Source organism: Cetorhinus maximus, chromosome 1 (genome assembly GCF_964194155.1).
Source record: "Cetorhinus maximus chromosome 1, sCetMax3.hap1.1, whole genome shotgun sequence".
Classification (NCBI taxonomy): Eukaryota; Metazoa; Chordata; class Chondrichthyes; order Lamniformes; family Cetorhinidae; genus Cetorhinus; species Cetorhinus maximus.
Window position 1 is genome coordinate 202,261,929 of NC_135879.1, and position 18,161 is coordinate 202,280,089.

Consider the following 18,161-nt stretch of genomic DNA (forward strand, 5'->3'; position numbering starts at 1 on the left):
CCTTTAAAATTGTTGTGGTGTCTTTGATGAATGGACCACAGGAGACTCAGGTACAGGTTACGATGGTTTATTCGAGCAATTGCAAGGAGGGCACCATCTCAATGTAGCTTGAGACAGCACTCTGCTAAACTACAAGTGTTCATCATATTTATACATTATTGGTCACATACAAGAACAGTTTCCAGATTTCAATCTTGCCAACATATAGGTTTACATTAAACAGACAAGTCTCTGGTACAAAGGTACATGCATCATCTGACCCTAACTTCACCCAGGCAGAGACCTGCCTTCCTATCTAAGCTGGGACCATCTGTCCTTCCCCTATCTGTTGAAAAGCACACTTGATCTATGTTATTGCTATCCTCTGACTCCAGTCTAACTCCCAGGACCTTGCTGGTGATTGCAAACCCTGAGGGAGTACAAAGTTTGAGAGTGTATAAGGTTCATCTGGTTTAAATGTTTAATTGTTGATTTACTGATTTGCGCTAGCCTGCCTATAGATTCTAATTTAAGTAATTCATTACCTTATAATGAATTCTCCCTTACCATAAATTCTCATTTACTTTCTTCCCCGTAACAGTCCCCCCATTTAGCCCTTAGCCTAGCCCAAGGTAGCCAACTATAGTGGTACTGTCCGTCCCTTTACACACCGCCGCCCATTGATGCTGGCCAGGTATCCAGCTTTGGGTTGTAAAGGGCACCGTCAGACCATCTGTATCATCTGGCCATTCAATTCAGACCTCAGGCTTATGAAATTCCTTCTCCGCCTGTTAAAACTCTCCCAGCGCCACCTTTTTTGTGATTTCTGGGTGCAATGAATCAAGTATGTTAGATATATAATCAATATTAATTGAAGTATACCTAGGGCATGGGAGATAATCCGAATCCAGGGGTGTATCTGTACATTCGAGCCCCAATTCCACAAATCCTCCCACCAGGTAGAAGCATCCATTTATTCAATATCCGTCTTTAAGGCTCTAACCTGTTGCTGCAGTGTATACCTGCTGAGCCTGTCTCTGAATCGTGGTTAGGTGCTCTGGTAATAGGGGAATTTCATAGGAGAACTGGTTCAGATACTGTGTCGGGTTATCCTTAAGGCTTAAAAACAAAAAACTACTGCGGATGCTGGAAATCCAAAACAAAAACAGAATTACCTGGAAAAACTCAGCAGGTCTGGCAGCATCAGCGGAGAAGAAAAGGGTTGACGTTTCGAGTCCTCATGACCCTTCAACACGGTTCTGATGAAGGGTCATGAGGACTCGAAACGTCAACTCTTTTCTTCTCCGCTGATGCTGCCAGACCTGCTGATTTTTTCCAGGTAATTCTGTTTTTATCCTTAAGGCTTTCCTTGACCTGAATAGTAGTCGTTCCTCTCTTGTATATTTCAACCAGTTCCACTTTCCCTACCCTTTCTGGCACCTGTGGGTGTAGGTACACTGAATGATTATGGATGGGGCATATCCAGTTGCTTCCGTACTGGATTCTTTCCTGCCAAGTGGTGATACAATATCTCCCATTCCCTGTATATGCAACATGGGTCGGTTCTTTTGCAGCCCATATAGTTTCCATTGTACAGTTTGCTGCTGCTTTAAATCCACTTAGCTTCATCTGTCTCATATATTGGATGTGCACATACTACTGCGGAGGCTTCTATGCTACACCCTTCTAATGTGGTGCTAACTATATTTCCTTCTATGTCTACTGCGTATGGTGGAATATCATGATATCTAATATAGTAATCCCCCTCCGTATAACCCAAATATTTTCTACTTTATATAATGTCCTGCCGGGTGTTGACATAGGTATGACAGGTATTACTAATACAATGCCTATTAGCATATACTATTCACTATACATTCAACATTCAGTCTATATATGCGTGTTAAACCTCTGAGCTGGCAACCGGTCAAGTCATGATTCTTGTGTCGTGAAAGATTAAATAAATGCTCATTAGTTACCCATAAAGGAACTATCCCTTCATTAATCTGTCTTAAATTCTCTCAGGCTTGTTCCAGTGCCCAAGATCCATAGGTGCTGCAAACATCATTTCTGCTCACTTCGTCTGAAATATTTTCCCCTATTTCAATCAATTTGTCGATAGTCCCTGCATGACTTTCGAGCACGGTAGCCAGGCTTTGAATTAATCATGTCACGTATCTAATTGTGTATCCTGGATCCCCTGTCCCCGCCCTAAAATCTCCTTAAGCTTAAAGCTCAGGGTACGGACCTTCTGATCTAGTTGCTAGGTCGATGGAATTAACTATTGATGTCCCTGTGTTGAATAACGTGGCAGCGTCATTTATCAGGCTGCGCTTAACATGGTTCCCTCCCAAGCCTGGTTACATCTTGCTGTTGAACTGAGATGTTTCAGTCATCAGCTGGCCCATTCGAGCCGTATATAGTGCTCGAATATGGGTTGAGCACCACTGGGGCGGGGCAATTCCAGATATGTTCAAGACTACAGATACCAGCTCGTGGTGTACATTATCATACAAAACTTCTGATTAATCAGTACCAAACCATTCATCGGTCCTGGATGCATAGTCAGACAAGATGGGTCAGTCAGTGTGCTTTGAGGGGCTTCAATTATCTCTACTCGGACTGTGGAAGTAGATGTGGAAGGTGGCTGGATAGTGGCGGATCTCCCACGCCCAATCTGAAGCAAACCCTTACTACAATTCGAAAGCACTTGTTCTCCTACCGTTACATTTATCATTCCCCATTGCGTGTCGTATTCGGCACTGTCCGTGCTGTACCAAAGTTCCTCCTGCGGTGCGGGATGAGCAGTGATGATCCCCGACCTTGTTGCCAGTACTGATACGCCCACGACCAGGATCATAGATCTGTGGAGACAATAACATCGGCTCCTGTTCTCCGGGTTACCGCTTGGTCAATTGTCATGTATCTTTAACGGGGTAAAATGCTTCCATTTACTTCCCATTCTCATATCTACAAGTGCGCATGTATTAACTGTCATAATTACCTCGTATGGTCCATGCCTGTTTGCTCCAGGCTCACCTTGACCATCACCTTATTCCCCACTTGGTCCATTGTTGCTCTTTGGACTTGCCTGTTTCCATATCCTTAACCACCTGTCAGTCTCTGACTTCCTTCCTTAACTCATGCAATTGCTTGCTTATTTCCCTTACATAGTCTCGCATCCTTCCTTTTAGTGGTCCTACATCTCCCACTCCTACTATGATTCGCTCCGGTAACTGCATTGCTCTCCTTGTCATTATTTCAAATGGGGTGAACCCGGCGGTCCTGCTTGGGGTAGCCCCTAAGGCGCATTAGAATATTGGGCTGATCCCTGTCTCTTGAATTGCTTTTGTGATTGATGTTTTTTTTTTTAAAAGTTCAGTTCATCTTTTCCACCATCCCCGAGCTCTGTGGCTGGTAGAGAATGTGGAATTTCTGTTTATATTTAAATTTATACATTTCTTTAATGACTCTTCCTGTGAAATGAGTTCCCTGATCTGAATCCATCTGGGTAGGCACCCCCACTCCTTCCAGTTTACTCGCTCCTGCTGCTGTCCCACGTCAGACCTCAATTCCTTAAATAACTCTACAATGCACCTTCTTATCCTATTTTTTAATGCCTCAGTATCTTCAATTCCAGTGGCAGTTCTCTCTGGGAGCCGCTTAACTCTGCCTGTCATCAAGGTGTTAGCCCTGTGGTTTTAGCTTGTAGCTCGCAGGCACATTAATACAATACATCTATTTAGCCTTTTTCCAGCTTTCCCTTTACCTATATCCATCTTGTGGTAAATTGTTAAGTATTATTTCTCCTTACATTTCAATTCCTGAACTACAGATTCCATATAGTTTTACCTCTAAGTTTTTTTCCCTGACCAAGATCATCCTAAGATTCTCTTGATTTCAGTTTCTCTATTGTCTTGATTGTTTATAATATTTCCTTGCTCTTTAGGCCGTATTAACTATTCTGTGTCAACAAGGATCTCTGTCTCTAGATCCTTGCTATCTCCCCCTGTGCATTTCCACTGTCTCAATCGATGGCCAGATTATCAAATTCACTTCCCTTAAAACAGTTTGTACATTATGTCCTCTTTCCCTAACTCTTTCTCCTACTTACCTCATACCATTTTACACATGCAACAGTTACGAAGAGCAGTGGGAAACCAGGGGATTGGGAAGCCTACAAAGACCAACAGAGGACAACTAAAAAAGAAATAAGGAGGGAGAAGATTAAATATGAGGGTAAACTAGCCATTAATATAAAAGAAGATTGCAAGAGTTTTTTTTAGATATATAAAGGGTAAGAGAGACGCAAAAGTGGACATTGGGCCGCTGGAAAATGACGCTAGAGAAGTAATAGTGGGGAACAAAGAAATGGCGGAGGAACTGAATAGGTACTTTGCGTCAGTCTTCACAGTGGAAGATACGAGTGACATCCCCAAAGTTCAAGAGAGTCGGGGAGCAGAGGTGAGTATGGTGGCCATTACCAAGGAGAAGGTGCTAGGAAAACTGAAAGGTCTGAAGGTGGATAAATCACCTGGGCCAGATGGATTACACCCCAGAGTTCTGAAGGAGATAGCTGAAGAGATAGTGGAGGCGTTAGTGGTGATCTTTCAGGAATCACTGGAGTCAGGGAGGGTCCCAGAGGACTGGAAAATCACTAATGTAACCCCCCTGTTTAAGAAGGGAGTGAGGCAAAAGACGGGAAATTACAGGCCGTATAGCCTGACCTCAGTCGTTTGTAAGATTTGAGAGTCCATTATTAAGGAGGAGATTTCAGAATACTTGAAAGTGCATGGTAAAATCGGGCAAAGTCAGCATGGTTTCATCAAGGGGAGGTCATGCCTGACAAATCTGTTAGAATTCTTTGAGGAGGTAATGAGTAGGTTAGACAAAGGAGAGTCAATGGATGTTATCTACTTGGACTTCCAGAAGGCCTTTGACAAGGTGCCACACAGGAGGCTGCTCAGTAAGATAAGAGCCTATGGCGTTAGAGGCAATGTATTAGCATGGATAGAAGATTGGCTGTCTGGCAGGAGGCAGAGAGTGGGGATAAGGGGGTCCTTCTCAGGATGGCGGCCGGTGACTAGTGGAGTTCCGCAGGGGTCAGTGTTGGGACCACAACTTTTCACTTTATACATTAATGATCTAGATGAAGGAACTGAGGGCATCCTGGCTAAGTTTGCAGATGATACAAAGATAGGTGGAGGGACAGGTAGTATTGAAGAGGCGGGGAGGCTGCAGAAGGATTTGGACAGGTTAGGAGAATGGGCAAAGAAGTGGCAGATGGAATACAATGTGGGGAAGTGTGAGGTCATGCACTTTGGTAGGAAAAATAGAGGCATGGACTATTTTCTAAATGGGGAGAGAATTCAGAAATCTGGAGTGCAAAGGGTTTGGGAGTCCTAGTCCAGGATTCTCTTAAGGTTAACTTGCTGGTTGAGTCGGTAGTTAGGAAGGCAAATGCAATGTTGGCATTTATTTCGAGAGGACTAGAATATAAAAGCAGGTTTGTGCTGCTGAGGCTTTATAAGGCTCTGGTCAGACCACATTTAGAATATTGTGAGCAATTTTGGGCCCCGTATCTCAGGAAGGATGTGCTGGCCCTGGAGAAGGTCCAGAGGAGGTTCACGAGAATGATCCCAGGAATGAAAGGCTTAACATATGAGGAACGTTTGAGGACTCTGGGTCTATACTCGATGGAGTTTAGAAGGATGAGGGGGGATCTGATTGAAACTTACAGAATACTGAAAGGCCTGGATAAAGTGGACGTGGGGAAGATGTTTCCATTAGTAGGAGAGACTAGGACCCTAGGGCACAGCCTCAGAGTAAAGGGAAGACCTTTTAGAACAGAGATGAGGAGAAACTTCTTTAGCCAGAGAGTGGTGAATCTATGGAATCCATTGCCACAGAAGGCTGTGGAGGCCAGGTCATTGAGTGTATTTAAGACCGAGATAGATAGGTTCTTGATTGGTAAGGGGATCAAAGGTTACGGGGAGAAGGTGGGAGAATGGGGTTGAGAAACTTATCAGCCATGATTGAATGGCGGAGCAGACTCGATGGGCCGATTGGCCTAATTTCTGCTCCTATGTCTTGTTCAGGTTGTCTGGAGAGACTTTACAGTCCAATAAAGTATTCTCATAACAGTTTTAAAACAGAAATCAAGCATTGGCATGCTTTGCTTCCTTATCTTCTTCTCAAACAACATCTTATTGTCCCACTAAATTATGTCTGACTTTTTTTTTGCATTATCCCAGATTCATTAACTCGGCCAAAAATTGGATTTCTGCCAAACTTTGTCAAGGTCTTGAGCTTAGCTTCATATTTTGGGAACAGACTTTACAAATACAAAAGCTTGCAGCATTTGAATTAGTGCCAATTGTTGTCAAACCTTTTAAAATGAAAATTCCCTTTTGAGGAATTATCAGGAACCAAACCTCAAATTTTAAACTTTGTAAGAACTGTAATTTACACTATCAAAATTAAAACTACCTCTTTCTTATGTGTATTGATTTGTATCCAAGTTATAATTCCCGTATGTTTATCGACACATTCTTTGTCTTAGATAGTACCCTAGCGATTCAAAAGTAACCTTCTAAACTACACTGCACTTTACACCTCAAGATTGTCCCAAATTCAAATTACAGTGCTGTTGGAATGCAAATTTCCTTTCATATTTAATTCATCTCATCAAAAGATTTTTCCATTGGAACCACCTAGACCATGTGTTTATTCCTTTTGGTTTTCCTAGAATCCCTTGAACTTCAGGTAATTTTTCCCCTCAGAATTTTAGAATACTAACTCGTATGAGTTAATGTAACTCGTATGTATCAATCCCAATCAGTTTGGAAGCTGGTGATGCTAGTCTGCAAAGGGGGTGGTACAAAGATTGGTTCATCTAACCCTGTCTAGCTTCATGATACCTTCAAATTGCGACCCTTTTTGCCAGAAATCTCAACTCAAACCTTATACTCAAAACTTTGGAAAGTTTTAGTATACTTTTCCTTTAACCTAACATGGGGCTTTCAACCCTAAAGTGCTGAACTACATACACAAATGACAATTAAGGAAGAAAACACTTTAAAGTTCACATACAAATACTTCCTTGCACACAAACAAACATATATTTAGAGGTATGTACTTATATTCCTCTATCCTTAACTTAATGCCTTAAAATTCTCATATTCTAAACGAAACTTCAAATAGCAGCGGGGGAAATAAAGGCATCTTGAAGGCTGCACCTTCTGGGACAATCAAACTGATGAAAGCTCACATTTCCCCTGCTACTGCCTGTCAGTGCTTATAACTCCCCTAGGGGTACGCCCCTTTTCTCTCTTTCTCTCTCTCTCTAGCACAAGCAGCTCTTGTAACTTAGATCAATTCATTTTTTTAAGTTACAGACAATTTCGGGTCCCAATCATCCTTCCACATTTTCAGGAAAATCTCGTCATCCCGCACGGGACATCATACACCCCCAATTAGTTTCCCCCTCCCCCAAGGCTTCCTTGACTGCCCTCTCAAACTCCCTGTGCAGGGCTGTCGCCTTCTCCCGATCTGTGACGTCCCCAGGTTTCGCCCAGTCTCCACCCCTAGACTGCAGGGGTAATCTTCCCCAGATATCCCCTGGGCATTTAGCCTTCACCAGTATGTGATTATGAAGGGGATGCATTGCATGGAAATCTTGCATTTCCCGCAGTTTGGTCCAAAAATCTGGGTTGCTATGCCAAGTTTTAAGTGTCAGCAGTTCTTTAAGCAAAACCTGTTTTTCCCCTGGGCTGAATGGTACGTGCTTAACTTTCTCTGTAACCCTCTCAATCTCTTCATCCTCCCCCTATTCCTCAGCCCCCTTTCTCTCTTTGGGTTTCAATTCGCCTTTCCCGACTTTACTTTTCCTAACGGTTATTGCCATAGGGGCCACGGGATTCAATGGGCACAGTGGGGCGGTTGGTTCATTGAGGGTGGAACTGCCTCAGCTACTTCATAGGTTTCTCCTTCGGAGCTTTCCCCCTCTTGATCAGTGTCACTGCAGGCTGCTGCTGCCACTGTTCTGATCTGTCCTGGGTCTGACTTTGTTTCTCTCTCTCTAATCGACTGGAATTTAGTATTAACCCTTCTGCACAACTGTAGGTACAGTGCGATAATAACCATCATCCCTTTCTTTTCCTTATCTTTTTTTTGCTCTAACCACCACTGTTTTTGTTCTCCAGGGGTTCCCTGTGGGTTCCACCCCTCCTTCTGCATTTTAGTGATTATTTTTGACTGTTGTTCCGATATGAACCTCGTAACGGAGTCTGCGGTTCCCCGGTCGAGTTCCATAGCGCTATGTTGTTTCCCTGACGGCATTCTATTCCTATTTTCCGTCTATCTCTGCGCGGTACGTTCGCACAGTCCTAACAACTTAATTATCTGAGGTATGTATGTGCGGTTTCACTGGGGTCTGGCCTTCCTGCGCGGCTTTGGCTAAGGTTATATTTCAAACCGTAACATGGCATCACGGCTCCGCCCTCCTCTTAACTGGGTAATGGTTCCGGCCTTCCTGCGCAGCTTTGGCCCCGCTAGCCCACCTGCACGGCTCCGCCTATTACCCCTGGCACCTCCTATCTCCTGTCCTGAGTCCTCCTTTTGATTCTTTGATACTTGCCCGGACCATTCTCGGGTAGGCTTACTGCACTAACTACGGGTGGTAAATGAATATACTCACCCACTTTGCAGAGCCATCCCGAGGATCCGATCCAAGTATTCTGCCGACTACGCCAAATTGTTGTGGTGTCTTTGACGAATGGACCACAGGAGATTCAGGTACAGGTTACGATCATTTATTCGAGCAATTGCAAGGAGGGCACCATCTCAATGCAGCTCGAGACAGTACTCTGCTAAACTACAAGTGTTGACCATATTTATACATTATTGGTCACGTACAAGAACAGTTTCCAGATTTCGATCTTGCCAATACATAGGTTTATATTAAACAGACAAGTCTCTGGTACAAAGGTACATGCATCATCTGACCCTACCTTCACCCAGGCAGAGACCTGCCTTCCTATCTAAGTTGGGACCATCTGTCCTCCCCCTATCTGTTAAAAAGCACACTTAATCTGTGTTATTGCCATCCTCTGACTCCAGTCTAACTCCCAGGACCTTGCTGGTGATTGCAAACCCTGAGGGTGTATAAGGTTCATCTGGTTTAACTGTTTAATTGTTGATTTACTGATTTGCGCTGGCCTGCCTATAGATTCTAACTTAAGTAATTCATTCCCTTATAATGAATTCTCCCTTACCATTTACTTTCTTCCCCCTAACAAAATGATTTCAGTGCCTGAAAATTGTACAACCAAATACAACAAACAACTTAGAATGAAGATCAGCTCTTTCCAGATGCAGTCAATTTATCTTTTAGGTCATTTTTTTGTTCTGCTTTTGAAAGTATATACTTCTTTCTGATTTCAGGATGGAACGAGATGGCATGTTTGTACAGAAGAAAGCCGAAAGAGCAACTCTCAGGGTCCATTTAAGAGAGAAATACAGGCTCCCAAAGGTTAAAAAATATATTTTATAGATATTTGTTGTTAAAAGCTAAGGAATGATGATAGAATGGTGTTAAGCTTGCTTTACATATTTGATGAGAAGGATGTTGCACCAGTCAATCTTACAAAAAATGCCATTGCTGTGAATTTCCTTGGTTATTTTCATTTGCTGGAGGATCAGCAGAAACCCCATTAATGTGGCTCTCTGGAGATTTTCCTGATCATCTGCTGGTGTCACAGCAGTTAATGAGGAGAAACCGCGAGGAAATTTCCAGCACAAATGAACAGCCAGGTGATGTTCTTTTTGATTTGGAATACAACTATTTGCTCCATATAACTTCTCAAGTGTTAAGATCAAATAAGTGGAACTGAGATCTATAAAATCAGAGTACTCTATAGGCCAATTAAACTACACTGTAGTTTTGAATGACATAAAGCAGTTCCATCTTTGCATTGATACAAACTGCAGAGTGAGACAACATCCAAGAGGTGAAGCTCCATCGGCCAAACAACATGGTGCTGTTTGGTCCTCAAAGGGCGAATGCACTGCATTTTACCAATTGCTCGATTTTCTAAATAGTCATGCTAGTATTGTTCCTAGGTCCTGTGTAATGTTGCCACATGAATGCTACCATAAGGAGTCTAAATGTTCTGTGCTTACACACTCCCAGAATGGCTGGTAGCCTTGTTACTCGAGTGACACACAGCTTTCATACTTTTTATTCCAACATATCTCCCAGGTGTATTTCATAACTTCTGACTATACCCCCATAGGACGTTTTGGTGTGCTATATGTTAGAAATGCTATTAAGTTAAACTTGGCTCTTAATGAGTTAAATTCAGAAATTAATAAGGATGGAAGATGTGGATTAAGATTCAGCTGGGAAGTCCAAACTAATGTACTTCGGACAATGAAAGTTAGCCCAGATATTACAATATTTGTTGGCAAAGAATTGTACATTTGGAGGCCATTTGGCCCACTGTACCTGTGCAGGCTCTTTGAAAGAGCTATCAATTAATCGCTTTCACCAGAGCCCTGCATTTTTCTCTTCCAGTGTCTTTTTCTATATATAAAAAAATCATAGATATAACATAAAACCTAGTTGAGATGATTTGATTCATTTGAACTCAGGAGAGATAAGTCCCCTGGGTATAGTGAGATTCTACCTCCCAGTCAGAATTCACAAGAATGAGAGAAAAATCCATGTTCAGAGTCAATCAGAAGTGAAGGAAACTGAGGGGAGGTTTAATAGAGGTGTACAATCTTATTATTGTTGTGGGTATTAGATGTGGTAGTTGAGGGCCTGGTCTTACAGATAATGCTGGAGGCAAAGCTGTTGGTAAACTCTACCTCTTATTGAACATCATATTATGTACAATACAGGTGCAGCATGAGGCTCTATATAGAACAATCTGTCTCCACGCTCTGTTGTCATGTGATCTTACATTAATTATACAAAACAAGAACAGAATTACCTGGAAAAACTCAGCAGGTCTGGCAGCATCGGTGGAGAAGAAAAGAGTTGACGTTTCGAGTCCACATGACCCTTCAACAGAACTAAGTGTAGTTAGGAGAGAGGTGAAATATAAGCTGGTTTAAGGTGGGGGGTGGGGGGAGAGAAGTTGAGGGTGGGGTGGTTGTAGGGACAAGCAAGCAGTGATAGGAGCAGATAATCAAAAGATGTCACAGACAAAAGGATCAAAGAGGTGTTGAAGGTGGTGATATTATCTAAGAAAAGTGCTAATTAAGAATGGATGGCAGGACACTCAAGGTACAGCTCTAGTGGGGGTGGGGTGGAAAGACTGACAAGGTATTAGTTGTAGATTTAAAAATAATGGAACTAGCTGGGAAAAGAAAAATCTATATAAATTATTGAAAAAAACAAAAGGGAGGGGGAAGAAATGGGGTGGGGATGGGGGGAGGGAGTTTAAGATCTAAAGTTGTTGAATTCAATATTCAGCCCGGAAGGCTGTAAAGTGCCTAGTCGGAAGATGAGGTGCTGTTCCTCCAGTTTGCGTTGGGCTTCACTGCAACAATGCAGCAAGCCAAGGACAGACATGTGAGCAAGAGAGCAGGGTGGAGTGTTAAAATGGCAAGCGACAGGGAGGTTTGGGTCTTTCTTGCGGACAGACCGCAGGTGTTCTGCAAAGCGGTCACCCAGTTTGCGTTTGGTCTCTCCAATGTAGAGGAGACCGCATTGGGAGCAACGAATGCAGTGGACTAAGTTAGGGGAAATGCAAGTGAAATGCTGCTTTACTTGAAAGGAGTGTTTGGGCCCTTGGACGGTGAGGAGAGAGGAAGTGAAGGGGCAGGTGTTGCATCTTCTGCGTGGGCATGGGGAGGTGCCATAGGTGGGGGTTGAGGAGTAGGGGGTGACGGAGGAGTGGACCAGGGTGTCCTGGAGGGAATGATCCCTACGGAATGCCGCCGGGGGGGGTGAAGGGAAGATGTGTTTGGTGGTGGCATCATGCTGGAGTTGGCGGAAATGGCGGAGGATGATCCTTTGAATGCGAAGGCTGGTGGGGTGATAAGTGAGGACAAGGGGGACCCTATCATGTTTCTGGGAGGGAGGAGAAGGCGTGAGGGCGGATGCGCGGGAGATGGGCCAGACACGGTTGAGGGCCCTGTCAACGACCTCGGTTAAAGAAGAAGGAGGACATGTCAGAGGAACTGTTTTTGAAGGTAGCGTCATCAGAACAGATGCGACGGAGGCGAAGGAACTGAGAGAATGGGATGGAGTCCTTACAGGAAGCGGGGTGTCGAGGTAGCTGTGGGAGTCGGTGTAAATTATGCATTTATATTACTTAATTATTGATTTATATATATTCATATATTTTATACAAGGTTGATGCCTTACCTACTGACAGGTCGGGGTGGGGCAGGAAAGCAGTGGCTAGCCACACGTTTTATTGTACGCACCTTCCCCGCCTGCAAAAACGCCTGTGGGGGCCGTAAAACTCCCCCCATGACTCTATGATGTCACCCATAATAATTGTTAAGTTAAAGACTGATGATTTCTAGTTCAACTGAAGCAAAGTTATAAGTACTCAAAAAATCTAGAATTTTCCCATCCTGCCCGTGGTGGGTTTCGTGGCGGGTGGGAGCGGAGAATCCAGCTGCAGGTAAAAAGTCACACATCCACCATCATAACACTAGGTTGCAATTCTCCCGATGGTGGGTTTATGGCAGGCTGGTTATCCTGCCGACTAGTGATGCGAACGCCATTTGCATTCATTAACATGTCATGAATGCTCGTTAAAACAGCTACTCACCAGAATCTTGTCAGGCCTCCCAACCTTTTGTGTTACGCTAGCGGGAAATTATGTCAGCCTCAAATCCATTTGAAAAGGAGTGGCGTGCACAAGTCAGACCTCAGTTCATTGGTAATTTTGGCGTGAGTGGAACGTACATAGCCTACCTGCCATAGCGCTGCGCCGGTCTTGTTGCAATGAACACCACTCTGCTGGGGCTGTAGGGCTGGTCTGCTACTGCTCTTTGCCTACATTGTCCCAAGGATCACTACTGTGCCATGGTACTCATGCAGGCCTCCACTTTCAGAAACTAGCATTTCAACCAGGAGTGGGCTGTGGGGTGAAGGTGGGGCTGATGAACACGAGGGAAGAAAAGGGGAGGGAAGGCTATGGAATGGCAGTGAGGGAGAAGGGCAAACACATGGTAGGGAATGGGGAAGGAAGGCTGTAGAATGGCAGTGAGGGGAAGGGCAAACACTAGGTGGGGAATAGGGAGGGAAGGCTGTAGAAAGGCAGTGAAAGGGAAGGGCAAACAGAAGGGGAACCTTTTTGGGGTCACCCTCTAACCTCTTGTTGCCACAGGAGTCTGCTTAGAAAGAAAGGAGGAAGACCTCCTTGCGATGAAAGCCACTTAAAGTCAATGGCTTCATTAGCACTGTTAAAGGGCTACTCAGGACTCAGTGGCTTCACATCACAGCTGCTGCGTCTCAAGAGTAACACACAGGAATTTAGAATTTGGCAATGTAGGCAATAGTGAATGAGGTACAGCTGTATCATATATGGCATTCCATCAATGAAGGCCTGTCACATGTTCACCAGAATTGACACTCCTAACAGGCCAAAGGGCATCCACTCATGAACCATGAGCAACTGATTGTTCATTAATATGCCACATCAGAGATTGGAGCACAGAGCTAGGTTGGGTCACTCATCTCAATTGAACTTTAGCATCCCACGCAGGATTGAAGATGTTATACATCTGTGATGCCATCTTGGTCATCTCGATGTGTGTGCTAGTGTCTCAGGGACAAGGCGGCATCAGCCACCATGCAAATAGTTCAGGAAAAGCTATGGACCTTATAGTTTCCAAACATGTCATTTTCTGAGCTTCACTTTCTTTCCCCTTGAATGTCTTCAATGTTTCCTTTCAGAGAAAAGGCAAAAGCACATATGGATCCAGGGTTCAATGCTGCCTTTGTCAGAGTCCTAATGCAATGGAGGAGGCAAAGGAGGGAGAGGCGACTCCATGCGCAGCTCCAGCAGGAGGGACATGGACATGGAGCCAGAGCATGAACAGGAGGGTCAGGGTGACTTGCCAGACCTAAGGTTTATCGTAGAAGAGTACCCTATTTACAGATGAGTGAGAGGCAATGCCGTGCACGTTTGTGCTTGTCCCGAGCTCTGGTACATCACATGTGCCACATTCTTCATGAAGACCTGATGCCATGTGGAGTTGGAGGGTATCCCCTATTAGTGGCTTTGAAGGTGACCGCAGCACTCAATTTCTTGGCCTCTGGTTCTTTCCAAGGATCAACAGGGGACCCGTGTGGCATCTCTCAGTCCGCAACACATCAAAGGCCCATCATTATGTTAGGTTTGCTCTGGACGAAGATAACCAGGCTGAGAGATTCACCAGCTTCGCCGACATCTCAACCTTCCCAACAGTGCAGGGTGCAATGGACTGGACCCATGTGGCTATATGGGCTCCATGGCAGCAGGCCTTAATGTTTATAAACCTCAAGGACCATCACTCAATCAATGTACAACTGGTGTGTGATCACCGGATACACGTACTGCACGTTTGCGCATGATACTCTGGGAGTTGCCATGACTCCTACATCCTGGGTCACTCCCAGGTGCCTGAGATTTTTGAGGGGCCATTACATCTACAGGGATGGCTGTTTGGGGATAAGGGGTACCTACTGATACACTAGCTGATGACACTGGTGCATCATTCTTAAGAGTCCATCCATGGAGAGGAACAACACTGCTCACAGCTCCCCACGGTCCCTTATAGAGCAGACCATAGGACTTCTGAAGATGTGCTTCAAATGCTTGGACTGCTCAGATGGCTTACTCCAGTACACTCCCGACAGGGTTTCCCACATCACCGCAGGGTGTTGTGCCCTTCACAATCTGGCAATTCAAAGAGGTGAACCCCTGCCAGAGAACGAACTGGAGGAGGATGAGAGCGCATCAGAGGATGAAGATCTGGAGGCCCATGAGCCACACGATGCTGATCAGGTCATGGAGAAAGGAAGACGTGAGAGGCGTGTTCGTGATACAGTAGTAGCTGACAGGTTCCAGGACAGGTTAAGTGAGGGAATATGGCCACATCTCTCCTAGCTCTCAATGACATCTCCTTTTGACTCAGGGAATGTCCACCCACTTGCAGCAAGAACAAGTCCTGCATTCACACATCCATGTTCTGGCCTCATGAATCACCAGGCCATGATCTTTGCTTTGATCCGTGGGGCCCTATGAGTGAGCTCACTCTGGGAACTGAGAGTCCACTGAGGAACGAGAGCGATGCGGGAGAAGAGTTGAAGCCTTTACCTAATGATGCAAACACTGCTGCGACTGAGGTGTGGACATGCCTCGGGATCTCCTCCTCCTGTGCATGTCTTTTCTCCTGCCACTGCCACTGAGGAGACAAAAATGCCGCTAGAATATCAATGTTGATGAGCTGCCCTCACTCAATGGTGTTCCTTGAGCAAGAAGGGTTAGAAATGCTTACATCACACGCTTCAAATAAATATTTAAACGCATCTCCGCGACATCAGACAGAACACGGATGGAATCCTGCATCATTCACTCTAGTCTGCTGAGTGACTGTCGAATCCCTGCCTGATGTTCTGCCGCCTCTCGTTGCCTCTCCAGCATTGAGTTCACAGCCGCTTCCAGGGGCTCATCATCTGACTTGGACTGAGCGGGTCGCTGGTCTCCAGCAGCCCTCCGAGTACCAAAGACCTGGGCTGTCCCTGCCTCTGACTGCTGCGGGGACGTGTCAGCAAGGAGATCTCCAGAAAGTGAGTCCAAGCCTAATCTACAGCTGTGCCACACTGACGTGTGTGTCTCTGAGTTGGTGGAGGGTGTGTGCGAGCGCCGTTATGGTTCTTCCAGAGCTTCCTCTTCAGATATGGTCTGGGGCTCGCACTGGTGTTGGACTGCCTTGGGGGCCTCGATCTGCTGGTGCCTAGAAAATAGAAAATAAAGTTTCACTTAATGAGCATGAGCTAGATAAGACTGCACATGACTCACTGTGAATATCAGGATTTGATGAGGTGATGGAGCTGTGATCAGTACTAGGTTTGTGGGAGAAGCTGATCTCTCCTTCCCCACAGGAGCAATCCCTGTCCTCCCCAGCCAGCTCAGCTGCAGCCTCCTTGAACTCAGTGAGGGCAATGATGTCGGCCGTCCCACCCCCAGTCTGCAATCTCTCATGCCTGTTCTGTGCCAGCTTGGCCTGTGTGAAGAAGAAATAAAGGCATGTGATGAGAAGGGATGGAGCAGAGGTTGGGTGAGATGCGTGTCCCCTGTGTGGTAAGCCCTCCCCAGAAGGACCAGAGGATGAAGTGTGATGATAGGTGGGATGGTGGTGATGTGAAAGTCTCAGTGAGAGAATGAGTGTTGATATGTGTCCCCCGCTAATGGTTGTGTGAAATCCCTGAAGAGGGTAGCCTTTTGAGTGCATGATGCCATGATGAGAGTTGATATTGGAGGGAGTTGAAGTATGACTTACCTTGGCGGAGTGGGAGATCACCCTTTTCCTGCACTGGATAGCATTTTGAGCACAGTTGCCAGCTGCACTGACCTGCTCCGTGATGGCCTCCCAGGCCGGAGAGGTGAGGCTGCTGTACGTCCTATAGCCATCCCTGGGATAGGGCACGTGCCTTGTGCGCCTGCACCCCTCTGATCAAGGCCTGGAGGGTCCGGTGTGTGAAGTGGGTGCTGCCTTGTTCTTCAGGCTCTCAGCCTTCCTCTTCTGGCTGCCAGACATCTCTGATGGGCTGGAGAGAGTGAGATTGTGTGTTGGACTAGCCTTTAAAAATGGCGCCCAGACGCAACAGCTGACAGCGGCCGCACGAATCAACTCCCGGCCAGCCAGGTCATTCGGATCAATATGCACCTTTGCATAATTAATCACCCTCCAAGTGCAGAATCGAGCACGAGTTCCCGCCATTTCGGACAGTGGGGTGGGCGCTGCTGAAACTGCCCACCACCGCACTTAGGGCAGAATTTTGCGTTTGATGGGCGGACAGGCCCAACCGACTCGGCGGCGGGCGGGCAGCTGATCCCCGCCGCCGAAATGGGCCACACCGCCATTTTGCGCGGACGGGCCAATTAAGGCCCGCCCAGTGGGGTTCCGACTCCATTGTTCATCGGGAAAATTAAATCGGTGGTGGGCGTGTTCAGGCCGCTGGTTCCAATGGGGAACCGGCAGTCTGTATAAAGAATGGCCAGGCAGCCTCCTTTAGGCTGTTCACCATGGCCAGTCATCGAGCAGCACAAGAGGTGAGAGCAGAGGAGGAGGAGGGGGGCAGGCTGCAGGGTAGGCCAGCGGGGGGCCACTGTGCCCCTCGGTTTTCAGATGCCTGCCTTGCTGTCCTCCTCGAAGAGGTGTCCAACCATCAGGATGTCTTGTTTCCGGAGGATGGGAGGAGGAGGGCGCCCCACGTGACCAGGCAGGCATGGCAGGAGGTGACGGAGGCTGTTACCTCTCAAGATGCTGTGCGGCGCACAGGAACACAGTGCCGCAAGTGCTTCAATGATTTGTTGCACTCTGGAAGGGTGAATACCATGTCAGCCTTGGCCATTTTACCCTGCAGATAGCCTTAGCCTTTGAGGCCCCCCCCCCCACCACATCTTAGTGTCATTACTGCACTGGGCATTTGGCGCACGCTGGGTGGGCAAACAGATAGTGACCATGTTTACATCAGCCTCAGTGGTTGAGGAGAAGATGTGTTCCCCCTGCAGCATATGTTGGTGTTTGTCGCATTTGAGTAGTCTGGGGGCAACCTGCAGGGGAGGCAACTAGACACATACTCAGAACTCCAACACACGTCTTATTGTTGGTGATGAGATGGTGGAAGGGGAGCCTCAAGGTGTTGTGGCCAAAAGCCATCTGCTGGCCTCGGCACCGCACCTAGTTGCGCCTCCTTGCCATGGGCGCTAAGACCCGTGTGTTATTCAAAGTGATGGACGCCGAATGTGTCCAAGGTGGCCATTGGGGGAGGGGGTTGGGAGCAGCCGTACTATCTTCTGGGGACTGATCACCAGTAGTGTGTACAGGAGCTGCTGGAGGCCTCAGATGGGCCACTGCGGTTGGGGTGCGGCGTGCACGGGCAGAGTACATGAGCGATCAGCCCCAATAAATGCTCTTCTATGTTCTGCAGGCAAAAACTGAGA

At 46.2% G+C, this 18,161-nt stretch overlaps 1 protein-coding gene across 1 annotated transcript in view; it reads left to right on the forward strand.

Annotated features, from left to right (window-relative positions):
- The window catches only part of cplx4a (complexin 4a), an 89,434-nt gene that overhangs the window by 62,716 nt on the left and 8,557 nt on the right, over window positions 1-18,161 (forward strand). Inside the window, exon 2 of the mRNA XM_078551876.1 lies at window positions 9,424-9,511. Within this exon, the coding sequence (XP_078408002.1) occupies window positions 9,424-9,511 (88 nt within the window). The remainder of the gene's footprint in view (window positions 1-9,423; window positions 9,512-18,161) is intronic.